The sequence below is a fragment of the Ostrea edulis genome, chromosome 8 (genome assembly GCF_947568905.1).
Source record: "Ostrea edulis chromosome 8, xbOstEdul1.1, whole genome shotgun sequence".
Classification (NCBI taxonomy): Eukaryota; Metazoa; Mollusca; class Bivalvia; order Ostreida; family Ostreidae; genus Ostrea; species Ostrea edulis.
Genome location: NC_079171.1, coordinates 57,664,219 through 57,678,337, shown reverse-complemented (window position 1 = coordinate 57,678,337; position 14,119 = coordinate 57,664,219). Strand labels below are relative to the sequence as shown.

General features: G+C 35.8%; 1 protein-coding gene across 1 annotated transcript; it reads right to left on the bottom strand.

Annotated features, from left to right (window-relative positions):
- Positions 1 to 4,661: 4,661 nt before the first annotated feature.
- Positions 4,662 to 13,928, bottom strand: LOC125661241 (ficolin-2-like). The gene is made up of 6 exons (XM_048893191.2): positions 13,468 to 13,928; positions 12,015 to 12,102; positions 9,593 to 9,732; positions 8,427 to 8,523; positions 5,971 to 6,135; positions 4,662 to 5,362 (listed from the first exon to the last, which is right to left on the bottom strand). Exons 1-6 carry the CDS (start codon positions 13,780 to 13,782, stop codon positions 5,103 to 5,105), a joined length of 1,065 nt encoding a protein of 354 aa, XP_048749148.2. The 5' UTR covers positions 13,783 to 13,928; the 3' UTR covers positions 4,662 to 5,102.
- Positions 13,929 to 14,119: the final 191 nt, after the last annotated feature.

Sequence of the window (14,119 nt, the reverse complement as noted above, 5' to 3'; positions counted from 1 at the left end):
TGGGGTCAGGTGCCTAGGAGGAGTAAGCACCCCCTGTCGACCGGTCACATCCGCCATGAGCCCTATATCTTGATCAGGTAAGCGGAGTTATCCGTAGTCGAAATCCGTGTGCCAAGAACGGCCTAACAATCGGTATGAAACACATCAGAGAGCATTTGACCCAATTTGAAGCTGCTAATAATTCCCCTTCATTATACTCGGGCTCATATTGATTTCCATTGCATTCAGAGAGGATGAGCTACTTTCATTGAATGCTAATTGCCTGGTATATGTCATCAGCAGATGGGATTGTGGGAAATATAAAAGAGAGATAATTCTATCTTGCAAAATTGTCGTCTCCAGCAGCTGATGTACAGCTGTATTCAATAACTGACTTCCACACTACTAATAACAATCATTTAGAAGTAACCAGTGGAATTATTGGTATCTAGTATTTGAAATGTGAAAACATGTTTGAATACCTTACGTTCCCTTTAACTGCGGATTACTCCATTTACCTGATCAACACTGTAAGAGCCAATTCGTTTGATAGACTGTACACAAGTTTGTGACGTCACGGTTTTTCGTGCACAATATTTTTATGGGTAGAGCCCGTGAATTTAGGGCAGATACATGTAGCAATAATTGTTAGCCATGGGCAGTTATAGTTTACTAGTATTCAACCCGCAGTTGTGTTAAGTAGGGCCATATAAATATGTCAGGGGGAAAACATTAATAAACAGATCAATGTTTGACAAATTCTGTATACAAAACCCTTTTATACAAAAAACAATATGCATATATAATTAAGTGCATATTGACCTCCTATACATTTTCCACCAGACCGACAGTCTCTACATCAGCTGCATATCACGTGATCAAATATCAAGATAAAATCGTACCTTGTATGTATAAATCGTTCCATTGGCACGGTGTCCAGATATCAATGCAAGTTGAAGTTAATACAACTTCAAAGCATATTAATTTCTTAATTTGAAAAGTGATGAGAACAAGTTAATAGTGACTTGTAACATGTCTAATTTTTGCATTGAATATGCGAGATGCAACGGTTTTTGCATATACGAAGTTGAATCTAACCTGAAAAACATGTTTTCTGTTGAAGACACAACTTGCTCCCCTAACTTTCCTTTTGCACTGAAGTTCACATGTCACATAAACCAAATATCTTTCACTCAAAAACCTCGGGGTGTCGTGCCAATGATGAATTTTTTATGTACGAAAACCCTGTTTATGCAAATGAGTTCATTGTGAAAGTCATTATATGTGCACATTAGGGGCGATATCAAGATCACAATATAATATGGATATCACTTTAGTATGTATGTTATATTAAGAAGAAATTGAAACTATTTCAATATCAAAGAGAATTAATATAACCCATTTGACAGAAACTTTTACACGATTGCGTTTCATCGTTTGACAGCGGTGGTAAATAACGAAAAAATATTTTGACATTTCTAACCGCATAAAGACTGTAGATATGTACGTCATGACCTTCGTCATGACGTATTTTTCACTGTGACGTCGTGTAATGTGCCAGTGCGGTAATTTATGGGGAAAGCCTTAACTCAGCCGCGCCTTGTACTGAAGTATGAATTTTCTATGGAGAAAACTTCTAAATTGGTGAGTGTTAACTTTGTGTTTTATTATTGTGAAGTTAAGCAATACAGGACAGTGCAATAGGTTGATATCTATTTATTTGATAGTATACATACTTGATGATTTCAGTATAATTTTATCATTTAAGTAAACGTACATGCATTTATATTTACACTCATTATATAAAATGATATTGATGAAGTTTTGGTGTTAGTTATAGGTATTCTTCACTCGGTATACAAGTTTCATAATTAATAACGGAAGATAACTCCATCTGCAGCATGTATGCTTTTCTTTTTCTCTGGTTGAAAGAGTTAAATGGCTCTTTGCACATGTGTCAGTACTTGGGTATCGTGCATTGATATAAGCACAGTCGATAGTTACTATAGTAATAATGAAATGAATTATATTGATAATATTCTTATTTCTAGTATGTGTACTACATCATAATTGACATTGCTAGAATGTTTTATCATATTTCACTGAAGTAATTTGCATTTACAATGTTATTCTTTTACATTTATTATAGTAAATCGTAATTATCATATTCACCATTATCATTATATGCCTGTCCTATACCTTTAAACCTTGGCCTACTTTTTGTATAAGGAATATGTAGCCTGAGTATTAGACCACTGTTTTCATACTGTTCTGTCCTCTTTTCTTCTTTCTTTATTTGTGAGTGCTTGTTGTATACATATTGTTTTACATATCAATTACCCCCAAATCCACTGGTTAGGTTGGAATGTAGGAGTTTGTAAAAATCCTAAACCGATAAAAGCCAATAAACAATATTTACTCACACAAAAAATATTCAACATTGTCATCATATTCATCGTAATCATCATATTCATCGTAATCATCATATTCATCGTAATCATTGTGTTCCACACACGCATCGACATCATCATATAGAATAGAAATGATGATATGCATTTAAAAGGAAAATTTTCTCATCCCTGGCCAGTACAAACACAGTAGGCTCATAACGTTTGTAACCGGTCAAAATGGAACGCTTATTCATCTTTGGCACTTGATCACACACTGGTACTCTCAAGGGTCTATGTTTGCCCTATCTTGGTTGGGCATTTATGTGATTCATCACTGTTCGTTATCTTACCTTTTTTGTGTATAACAACGTTGAAAGCATACGTATTCATCATTTTCAATTAAATTTCAGGAGTATTTGCTTCTTTGAAAGAGGGGCTTTAATCCGGAAAAAAAGTTATTCAAGTACTCTCAACAAAGCCACTGACAGTCTTGTTTGGTGAATGCAAGGCCCTAAACAAACAAGAACTCCTGATTGGGAGCATTGAAAAATATGCAAGTTATTAAATTTTCCTTGTCTTGTTAGAATATACTGATGGTAAATGAATATGCAGCAATAGCAATAACAAAGTTCTAATCGATTTACTGTCTAGCTTTCTTTTTTCAAATAATCAATCGCGAAAATACCAATCTGTTATCTAAAGAGCGATAACCAATCTACGTTTGTAATATCTAAAGAGTGATAGCCAGCAAGTAATGAGTGGACAGAACCCTGGTTGATTAAAAAATAATTTTCGACGTAGATTCCGATTTGTGGACGAAAGCCAGTTAATTATTGATTCATATATAGTATATATCATTGAAGATTGATTTAAAGCTTTAATTCTGATCGCGGTCATATTTGGTTTTTCAAAAGAAATCTGAGAAGGATTTATAAAACAATAAATGTTTTGTATACGTACTGTAGTGTACAGGATAGTATTTGATTTTATGTACATTGTATATGGATTTTTGTTGTGTATGCAGTTATTGATTTCAATTCGTGAACCATAGATGAAAAATAATCGAGTGGGATATCATACAAGAAAGTTATTTTGAAACAGAATTTCTTCCATTTCTTTGTTTGAAAAATATTATCTTTCAGAATACGACTCTTATTTTTTTAACCGCCGCGGTGGCTAGAGCGTTCGCCCTGCATGCGGGAGGCCGGGGTTTGAATCCCGGTCGCGACAGACCTAAGTCGTTAAAACAAGTAGTGACAGTTCCATCGCCAAACGCTCGGCAGCAGGTGTGAATGTCACGGGTCCTCGGAAATGACCTTAAAAACGGATGCCCCGTGTCACAGTAGGTGTGTCACGTTAAAGAACCCTCACTGCTCAAAGGCCGTAAATGCCGAGCTAAGGCCTAAATTTGAAGCCCTTCATCGGTCTTGGTGACGTCTCCATATGACTGAAAGAACTATTGAGGATGATAAAATTGCCCAGTGTTATAGTTTGGGACGCAGTTATAAGATTGATCATTATTCGTTATATTCATCTTTCATTGCATATGAAAGTCCGATAGAGAGAAACAATTAAGAGTAGGGCAAATAAACACGGATACCTGGATGTTGGGAAGGTTGTATATTATTCAACGTCTCGCTAGAGAATTTTTCTGTCGTATGGAGACGTCAACATTGCCGGTGAAAGGCTGCAGGATTTTGGCCTACGCTTGGCGGTTACGGTCTTTAAGCAGGGAGAAATCTTTATCTTGCCACACCTGCTGTGACACGGGGCCTCGATTGTTGCGGTCTCATCCGAAAGACCGTCCCATTTAGTCCCTCTTACGACAAGCAAGTGTTACTGAGAACGTATTCTATAGCTCAGATCTCCACGGAAGTAGGAGTAAACATTCCCTGTTGACCGGTACCAGCTTGATCAGGGAAACGGAGTAATTCGTAGTGTAAAAAAATACATAAAACGGCCTAGTCATTGGTATGAAATACGCACCTGATCCCACCTCTGGTGTGTCCAGGGGTCCGTGTTTGCCCAACTATCTATTTTGTATTGCGTATAGGAGTTATGAGATTGATCACTGTTCGTTATCTTCACCTTGCATACTTTAGACAGCATTTGATCCCATGACAAGTTATAGTGGTAAATTAGATCGTTATAGTAACCATAGCAATCATAGAAAAATGCGAAATGCTGACTTTAAATGCGAGTGTGCAAAGCCTCGTGTAGCATGAACTTATTTGTAGCCTGCCTCGATTTAATCATAAATGAAATTGAAGACATAACACCGAAAGATACAAATATAATGTAAACAAGGTATGCATTTATTTCCTTTGTTGGATGTAAATCCAGACAATACGATTCGAAACAACGACCTCCCAGTGAATCACTGAACCACCGCGACCATGTAAACGTGTCCCAGGAATGGTTGTTTCTGGTCGTGTAAAAATTAGAGATGGTGAAATAAGATACAATCAGCCATGCAAAGTGGTTATTCATACTGAACAGTTATTGGAGGCAGGTGTCTTCTAATTCTCACTTATCTATAAGGAAAGTTACAGAATGAAACTATATCAATCATTTCAGGTATTGAATTGCCACTACGGAAACAATGAATTTCACTCAGTGACGAATTGTGTTCAATTCATGATCACCCCAGACAAACGAAAATAAGATCAGCTAAACATCTTCGGATATCTAACTACCCGGTGATAATTTTTTCTTCCTCTTCACAGTTTCCTCTTACACAACCCTTCTAACCATCAGTTGAATAGTTTTCAGCGAGTAATATTGAGTAAGCCAAGGATCGTACGTGATACCGTCAGCAAATATTGATGTTTCCCCCGCCAAATAGAGGCCATTCGGGTTGGAACAATGACAACTGTTATGCCACCATCCAGATTGGAACTGAACTGCGCAGTTTCCGGAATTTGCATCATTATCTTGATCCTTTGTGGTAAACTTCATATTGTTTATTGAATGCCGTGATGTGAAACAATCGCCTATGAAATATTAAAAATATAAACCCACGTATGGTAGGTAGATATGCATGTGGATATAAAGCGTGAATTATTCTATTGAAACCTACTTTACAATCTTATCTTGCAAAACTTTTAAATTGTGTTACCATCCAAAGTATATCTTAGCACAGTATTTTACTGTAAGTGCCAAATGCTATGAGCTGTTTTCAATCTACGAATACTACATCTAGATTTAAACTCTTTTAATACATGTATAGTCAGAAGATTCGGATGTAACGGACTTTAAAATATAAGAGAATAAAATATAAGAGAATTCAACTAGGCAACTTAACTATAAGTGGAAGAAGTCATCTGAAAGAATGTCACAACAGAGGTAGGGGAGGGCATGGTGCTATGCCTAACCCAGGATTTTGGATAATGATGCTTGGGCAAAACCTTTTGGTTTTCGTTGACAAAGCTATTCAGTAAATTTAAAGACACTGTCTTTCCGACCTCCCCCCCCCCTTCCCTCGTAGCACACTTTTAAAAACGATGTTACGTGGATGTTACATCATTTTCCTATGTACATGTATACATTGTATCCATTTATCAATATAGAAAGAAGTGAAACAATTAAATGCATTTCTTACCGGCGTTTCCGGAGAAACCAGATAGAGATATGACGTATTTGGAAGCCTCGTTGCCAACAGAAATGCTGCTATATTTAACATAACGAGTCTCATTCCTGAAGTCACTCATATCCATCCTTAATTCATAGGTTCCCTGACTCAGTAGATAATGTAGCTTCTCATTGCCTTCAATAACAACACATAAAATCAACAGCATTTACAAACCAAAGTTGAAGGATGGATCAAACCATTTGCAAAGGAGAAACACAAGCTGCATCTTTTACGAGGCGATTAAAGTAGCTGTCCATGTTGTTAGTAATCTGAAATTAAAGGGGATGCGGGTTTCATTTCTGTAACCTTCTATCTAGATCCGCCACTACATTCCATGAAGAAAATCAAGCACATACAAGGAATGAACAATATCTCAGAAGAAATTTTGTCTGGATACATACATATTCATCCACTTTTTGTTACTGTTGTAGGTACTAGGTACTATTTCCGTATGTAGATTCTGCGATTTCGTAAGTGGCAATTAACTATCATAATAAAAAAATAATGTGCCATACATGTATACTGAGATCAAAAATTAGCAAGTAATTAATTGCTGTTGATTGTTGTCTCCATGTAGATTCAATAATTGATAGGTATGTGTAGATACTTGATGTTTACAAAGCTAAAATTAAAAAAGAAATTTATAAGATATTTTTTTTTTCATTATGGAAAAGTGAACGTGAATATGTGACCAAGACATCAATAAATATTTCTATGTCTATCTAACGAAATGTGTAAACATTTAATTACTTGTTTATAAAGCCAAGTAAAACATGCGTTAGATATCACTTGTTTTCTTTTCTTTTTCTTTTCTTTTTGAAAATTGAAGGTGATGCTACGACCAATAAATTTTTATGGATGAAATCGCGTGTTGAGCGAAATGCTGCCTTCCTCAAAGTGAACAATGATTAACCACACGTAAGTTAGGGCCAGTTACAGTCATGTTCCATATACATGAAAATCTAAGAAATTCAGAACCAATATCATTTTATTTCAAGATCGATACATTCATATTAAGTTCTTATGACACGAAAAGGACTGACCACAGACGCTAAATTACTTCAATGCACTACATCACATTATACGATGCGAATATCCAATTTACACTGAATTGATCTATTGAAAGATATGCTTTATGTAGCAATATTCCATTATCGCCTGCATATGGTGTTCATATATCTCAACTGATTCGATATGCAAGAGCTTGTTCTGAGTATAGTCAGTTTTTAAATCGAGGTAAGCTACTGACAAACACGTTGATGGTTCAGGGGTTTCAACAGTTTCGGTTGAAGTCATCATTTCGCAAATTATATGGTCGTTATAACGATCTAGTTAGTCATTACAATCTATCATTGGGTCTAATGCTGTCTGATGTGTTTCATACCGATTGTTAAGCCGTTCTTGGCAAGATGATTTTGATTGCAGATAACTCCGTTTACCTGATCAGGATATAGGGCTCACGGCGGGTGTGACCGGTCAACAGGGGATGCTTACTCCTCCTAGGTACTTGATTCCATCTCTGGTGTGTCCAGGGGTCCGTGTTTGCCCAACTATCTATTTTGTATTGCTTGTGGGAGTTATATGAGATTGATCACTGTTCGTTATCTTCACCTTGCATCTATTTCGTAATCATGTTAATGTTTGATATATTTTCATATAGCAGGAGTATGAAGGTTCAATTTTTGATCCCGCACCTTGCCAAATCTAAGACGGTAAACATTAGAGAAATAGGTATCTAAGACGGTAAACATTAAAGAAAACAGTATCTTTGCAAAACTGAGGTTAGAAATGAACATTGTTTTTGGATATAATTTTAACGGATGTACTTTTGTCGAGAACCATCAATGCTACAGTCGTATGTATAATGTATAGGTAAAACGAAGTGTGGCACTTCTGCTAAACCTAGTGGCGTCCTCTACATGAGAGAAATTTCCCAAGTGGGACGTAAAAGAAACAAATGATACCAAACAAAAAATCATCATGATTTACTCATTACTAATGTTTTACGATGTGACCGTGGAAACGAGCAATGACCCTTAAACACCTTGCAATACCACTCAAGGCATTCATTTAGCGCGAGAAACATAAGGCAGCCTACATAAACAGCACATTGTACCGTCATATTTAGCTTTGATAATTTTCTTTCAAACCAAACAATTATCAACGACAAAAAGACGAACGGAAGTCAAGAAAACTTGCCAGTCAATCACAAATGTGTGTGGTACTTTTCAAACAATCTATTCTTATCTACGGGTTTTTTGATGAAGTACCACGGCGACTGCGATTTTTCCCCATAGCATATTGGTAACCCCCATCGTTTTTTAGCTAATGAAAAGCAAATCACGTGACCCACATACACATGCATATAACCATGTAATCACTGACGTAGTATCAAAAGTTCTATATTTAGAATTCACACTGAGTACCTAGCCAAAACTCTGACGTCAGATTTCCAAATCCGTCCTTGTAATCCGCCCATGTCCGATAGAAATCTTCAGAGCCATCCATGCGACGTTGAAAAATCTAAAGAAAAAAAGGTAACAAAATTTCACAAGTTGTCAAAATTCAAAGGGCGGGAATAAATGGAAAAAAAAAATGTTTTCATTTGAGTTTACTAATTTCATAAAGTCTTATCAGAGTGTCCAGGAGTACAATTTTTCGAATTTTAAAATACAATTATCATTTATCAAAGTAACATCAAAAGGATGATTAATAATCAGATCTAATTGCTGCAGTGTTATTTTTATTGAATTCAATTGGAAAGACATGCAAATACATTTTTCGCTTGCTTTCCATTTTGTTATAATCACATGAATGTAAAAATCCAAATATGGTGCAAATCTGGTCAAGTCCAATATCAGTGTATGAGTTACGAGCAATTCAAGGAACTCCGAGTGGCTTTAGCAGAGTGTACGGACATTTACACCCGCTTTTTAAACAATCAAAACTCGTATTGCAAACGATATATGAAATAAGGATTTATGTACATCACTGTGGAGTTTTGGAGGAAGTCGTTACTAACCTGTATCGTAGTCAGTCAATTGGGCTATCTTTTGAACTGAACTACTTGTATTAACATGACTAAGTAACATTTTATTAATGTATCTGATCACATATTACATAGATGAACTTTAAATTTTTAACCTCAATTGATTTCATAAACTTTTATTAAAAATTTCCATTAAAAATCAAATGAATTATTCATAAATGACCATTGAATGAACACATTAAAAAAATATGTCTTCATTGTAAAGAATGTATTTTTAATGTTTCGAGTTTTAAAAATTATTAATCACTTTCATAGAAAAGAAAAACTTAGATTATTTCATGAAATAAGAAATGATATGTAATTGAAATGTAATTGAAAGGTAATGGTCATTACTGGCATTTTTATGAAGGTAATGCATTACATTACAATTACTTGTAATTCAAAAATGGGTGCCTTACACATTACACCCCATTACTTTTAAAACAATGTAATGATTACAATGCATTACACATTACCATTACCCCACGTCTGGTAGTCAATTCCTATGAATGAATTAGTTGGTTCATTAATTAGTTCAATAAAGAACTTAATTGAAGTAATTACCGTCCAGCCTCCTCCATCGATCTCCATTTCGCATACAGCAGTCACGTGACCTAGGATCGGAAGTTTTATTGTGTACAGCCCACTAGGTAGATATGAAGATAAGCCGTGAATTGCGGTGCAATCAACCGGACCATCTCTATCTGAAAAATAAATAATTAATTCAATTGATCCCAAACATAATTGATCAGGGGTCGAAGTTTTCACTATTCTGACACGAAGAGGTATTCAAACTCGGGGAGACAGTTGCTGGGGATTTTTTTAATTCTTTGACAAAGCGAATGGTTTTTCTGTTCATTTAAATTTTGTCAATGAACGAGATTACAAACCCCTGCTACAAAGATGAAACGCAAACAAACCCGGTATTAAAGGTGTGAAGTGCCTATAATATATAGAATGAATGTACTGCTGGGAGTTAATGCAAAACAAGCTGTAACTGACGACAAATAAATTTAAAGAACAAATATTAAATATAATTGTGATTAAATACCTATAACTTAATAGAATCAGGGTGATTCTGAAGCAATAAACCCGTCAAATCAGCAGAAAATGTCGATTCATGACCTTTGTCATCCTCTTAGTAATTCCTGCTCGTCATCTCCGATGTGCATTGACCTCGAAAGTCACCAGTTCGGAAAAAGCGAAATAAAAGCACTGAGCACGTGTCAGATTTGTAAACAATTTTCCATGCCGATTTTATAGAAAACTGACCATCAAAATTTTATTTGAATAGCAGATTTGCGTAATCATTACTTTCTTACGCTTCTTGTCATTCATGAAACGATGTAAAATTTTAAAACTAACAGCACGTGAAGTTACTCGCGTCAGTTTCCGTCTTTGTATATAACCTCAACCTCAGAAATCTGATTATGTTCGGCAATCCTCGTTCCCTTGTCCTTGTACATAACGTAATGGCGGTTTATACGAATCGCTCTCACACAGTCTTCCCTTGTTTATTTTGCTGAATTTTTCTTCAGATCTTGTTGAGTATATTAGTTATACCGACAGGTGTTATTTGGTGCGTAATTGGATAGTTGGGGGGAAATACCGTCAGTTACAGCTTGTATTGCTTTAAAATTCATCTGTGACATACGTAATTTCAAACTGAATGTTAGCGACCGAATTCAAGCGAGGATGTTAAGAGGCCCGCATCAAAGTTCTATGCAATTTATTCATACGCACAGTACGTGATGGCCTAGGGAAGTTGAAAAAAGTTCAACTTCCAAATTCCACTAATTGTAAATTGACGTTAGTCCAAGGTGATAAATAAATGAATGAGTAAACAAATAAATAATAATAATAAAATTTATACAACGCCCTATATAAAACAAGTTACTCTAAGGCGCTTTATAAAGGTAAGAAGGGGAACGAAATTGTACAAAACAATCAAATGAAATAGAATGACAGTATGACATAAGATCTAATATCTTTAAAATTATCAAAATAAAACACTATAATAGCTGACGTTTGTTATTGTTCTTGTTATTGTTGTCTAGCACTATGAAAGATATTATAAATTAATGAAATAAAACATTAAGAATATTTAGAAATTTACAATAAAAACGGCCATTGATCAAAAACTGTACAAGAAGATCAAAAATAAGGGAAAGCAGTTTCTTAAAAAAGGCTTTTTAACAAGTTTTTTGGCAGCTTTAACATGTTGAAGACATTACCTAGTAACGGGTATTTTCTGAAGTTTTCCATTTTTGTGGAATTTCGCGGATAGGAAAATGTGTAAATATTACGATCGCATATTTACTTAAACGCATAGGTACGTACAGATGAAATGCGACGCGGTGAAAATACGCCAGATTCGAGATACGAACTCTTCTGTATAGGAGATGCATTTAGTGGAACTTTGAATGCCGAAGTGGGACAGAGTGGATATGCAGCCAACGAGGAAGACGATGAAATGTATTAAAAGCGGCTTCTCTTTAAATATGTAAATGTGGGAAATACTAAATACTATCGAAAGAAATGTTTTACCGAAGAGGAAACATACAAACAATGTCAAATTTGCAAGAAATATCTTGGATATGGTATTTATGACCAGCGAAATAACGTGATAGGATAAGAATTCTATGTATTTAATTACTCCCTAAACACTTATCACTTACTTAGTTTGTGTATCAGACGAATTCGGGTTATCAAACAGCGTATGAGAAACTTACTGAGTACATTCACTTACACTGTGATGAATATCTGTCCCACTCCCGCGAGTAAACAAATTCTTTCACGCCTTATGTACGAGAGTTCTCCAAAGGGATATAACTCGGACGTATCTCGAAACCGGCGTATTGCAAACGTCGAACATGACCACAGAAAATACCAATTATACTGTAATGTACAATGGACGGAATCCTGTCAATGTCTTCAGATTACTTTAGAAATACGTAGACAACGAAGGGAATACTCTGCTACTTACCCTGGACACAGTGTGTTTTCTTGCTGGATAATTTCACACATTTCTCTCCAGATAAACATGATTGGCACGCTGTTTGGTTACCAGTCACCTGTCATAAAATTGTAAAGAAAAACCACACATGATCATAATGTTTAACTTCAATGAAAGGCGAAGATAACGAGCAGTGATCAATCTCATAACTCCTACAAGCAATGCAAAATAGATAGTTGGACAAACACGGACCCCTGGACACACCAGAGGTGGGATCAGGTGTCTAAGAGGAGTAAACAACCCCTGTCGCCGGTCGCCGGCCACAACTTCCACGATCCCTCTATCTTGATCCGTTAAACGAAGTAATCTGTAGTTCAGAATCAGTGTGCGAAGAACGGTCCAACAACCGGCATGAAACACATCAGTCAGCAATAGCGGCAATGTTAGATTGTATCGGCAAGCTAGATCGTTATAGCGACCATTAAATGTACAAAATGTTGACTTTAAATTAGACTGTTGAAATCTCTGTAACAGCAACTTGGTTGTTAGTAGCCCACCTACATTTAAAAATTGATCATACGCAGAACAAGCTCTTGCGTATCGAATCAGTTAAGGAATTTAAAGCCCATATGTAGGTGATGATGGAATATTGCTACATGAATATGGGAGAGTGGCGATGAAGAAGCTGAGATTATCCCGTTTGTCATAACATTGAGTTATTACTTTTGCCATTGATACCTATTTTCAACATCATATCTAAATACAAGGCAGAGGACTCTGTGGTGTCTGAATATCTCATTTAATTTGATAAATAGTAAATGGATATACAGGAGATGGGATCAAGTGTCTAAACGGATAAACGAAGTAATCAGTAGTGAAAATAAGTGTGTAAAGAACGGTCTAAAATTTAGTATAAAATACGTCATACAACATTTGACACAATTACAAGTTACATTTGTGAACTAGATCGTGCATCAAAATTGGTACCGTATAAGTTTTACATCATTAAAAAGACCATATAATTTGCGAAAAACTTGATTTATACAACTATAATATCAACTTTTATTTTAGATATATGATTTTCCCTTTAGATACATGACTTTCCCTTTCGATGCATGACTTTCCCTTTAGATACATGACTTTCCCTTTAGATATATGACTTTCCCTTTAGATATGACTTTCCCTTTAGATATGACTTCATCTTTAGATATATGACTTCTTTAGATATATAACTTCCACTTTAGACATAAGATTTTGGTACCATTTACCAGAGAAGGGTTAAAATCCTCTCAAAATTCAAATCTAAGAAACCCCTCGGTTGTCACCTATATGCCGAGCGTTTGGCAAAGGGAAAATTAACGAACATCTCAGAAGCGTAGCGTTCGGGAATCAAACCTGGCACCTCAAGAAAATGGGACATATGTCGATGGACCATGCACTGCCGCGGCAAAGAACGAAAAGGTGGATTTTATAAAATACTTACGTCATCAAGTCGAATTCTAAAGTACTCCGTAGCTGGTTCTGTTTCATTTATGTCCGTCACAATTTCACAGAGAAAGTGCGTTTTCCCGTAGTTCACGCCTCCACAGTCAGCGGGTCTGGCTAGACATTCCTTAACACACTGCTGTGGTCCCACCATGGTAACCATAGAAACGACTGGACCGATATACCTCTCTCCGTGAATAGTATTGTACTTTGTGCATTCTTCACCCAAAATTACAACATTCAAAATCAGCAATATACAGTAACACCTCTCTAATCCGGATGTTGCATAATCCGTGTTATGTAATGTCAACATAGTTTACAGTGATCGGCGATCCGTTAGATTTTATCCGCTAGATATCCTGTTGTGTCCGAAGCATTCTGTTATACCACGTCTATCCGCGGTTTAAAAATGCCGATTGCGATGGATTTCAAATTCGGCCAACGAATTATGATTTTTGTATAACATGCATTGAATACAATCGGACAAAAGATTGGTTGTTCAGAGCTTTGATTACCAATAACTGTTCAAATCCAATAGTGGTTTTGTTTTCATCCTCCAAACAGTTTTGATTATCTATTCTAACAATGTAGGAACACCTCATTAACTTATAGATTTTTAACTGCTAATGGATAAAATTCACAGTATTCGA

Bases quoted from the DNA above. Each gene is read 5' to 3' on its own strand.
- LOC125661241 (XM_048893191.2), bottom strand. From the start codon at position 13,782: ATGTTGACATTACATAACACGGATTATGCAACATCCGGATTAGAGAGG. The intron at 8,524-9,592 runs GTAATTACTTCA...TTTTTTCTTTAG, and splicing joins TCGATGGAGGAGGCTGGACG to ATTTTTCAACGTCGCATGGA. The intron at 5,363-5,970 runs GTAAGAAATGCA...AATATTTCATAG, and splicing joins TGGTTTCTCCGGAAACGCCG to GCGATTGTTTCACATCACGG.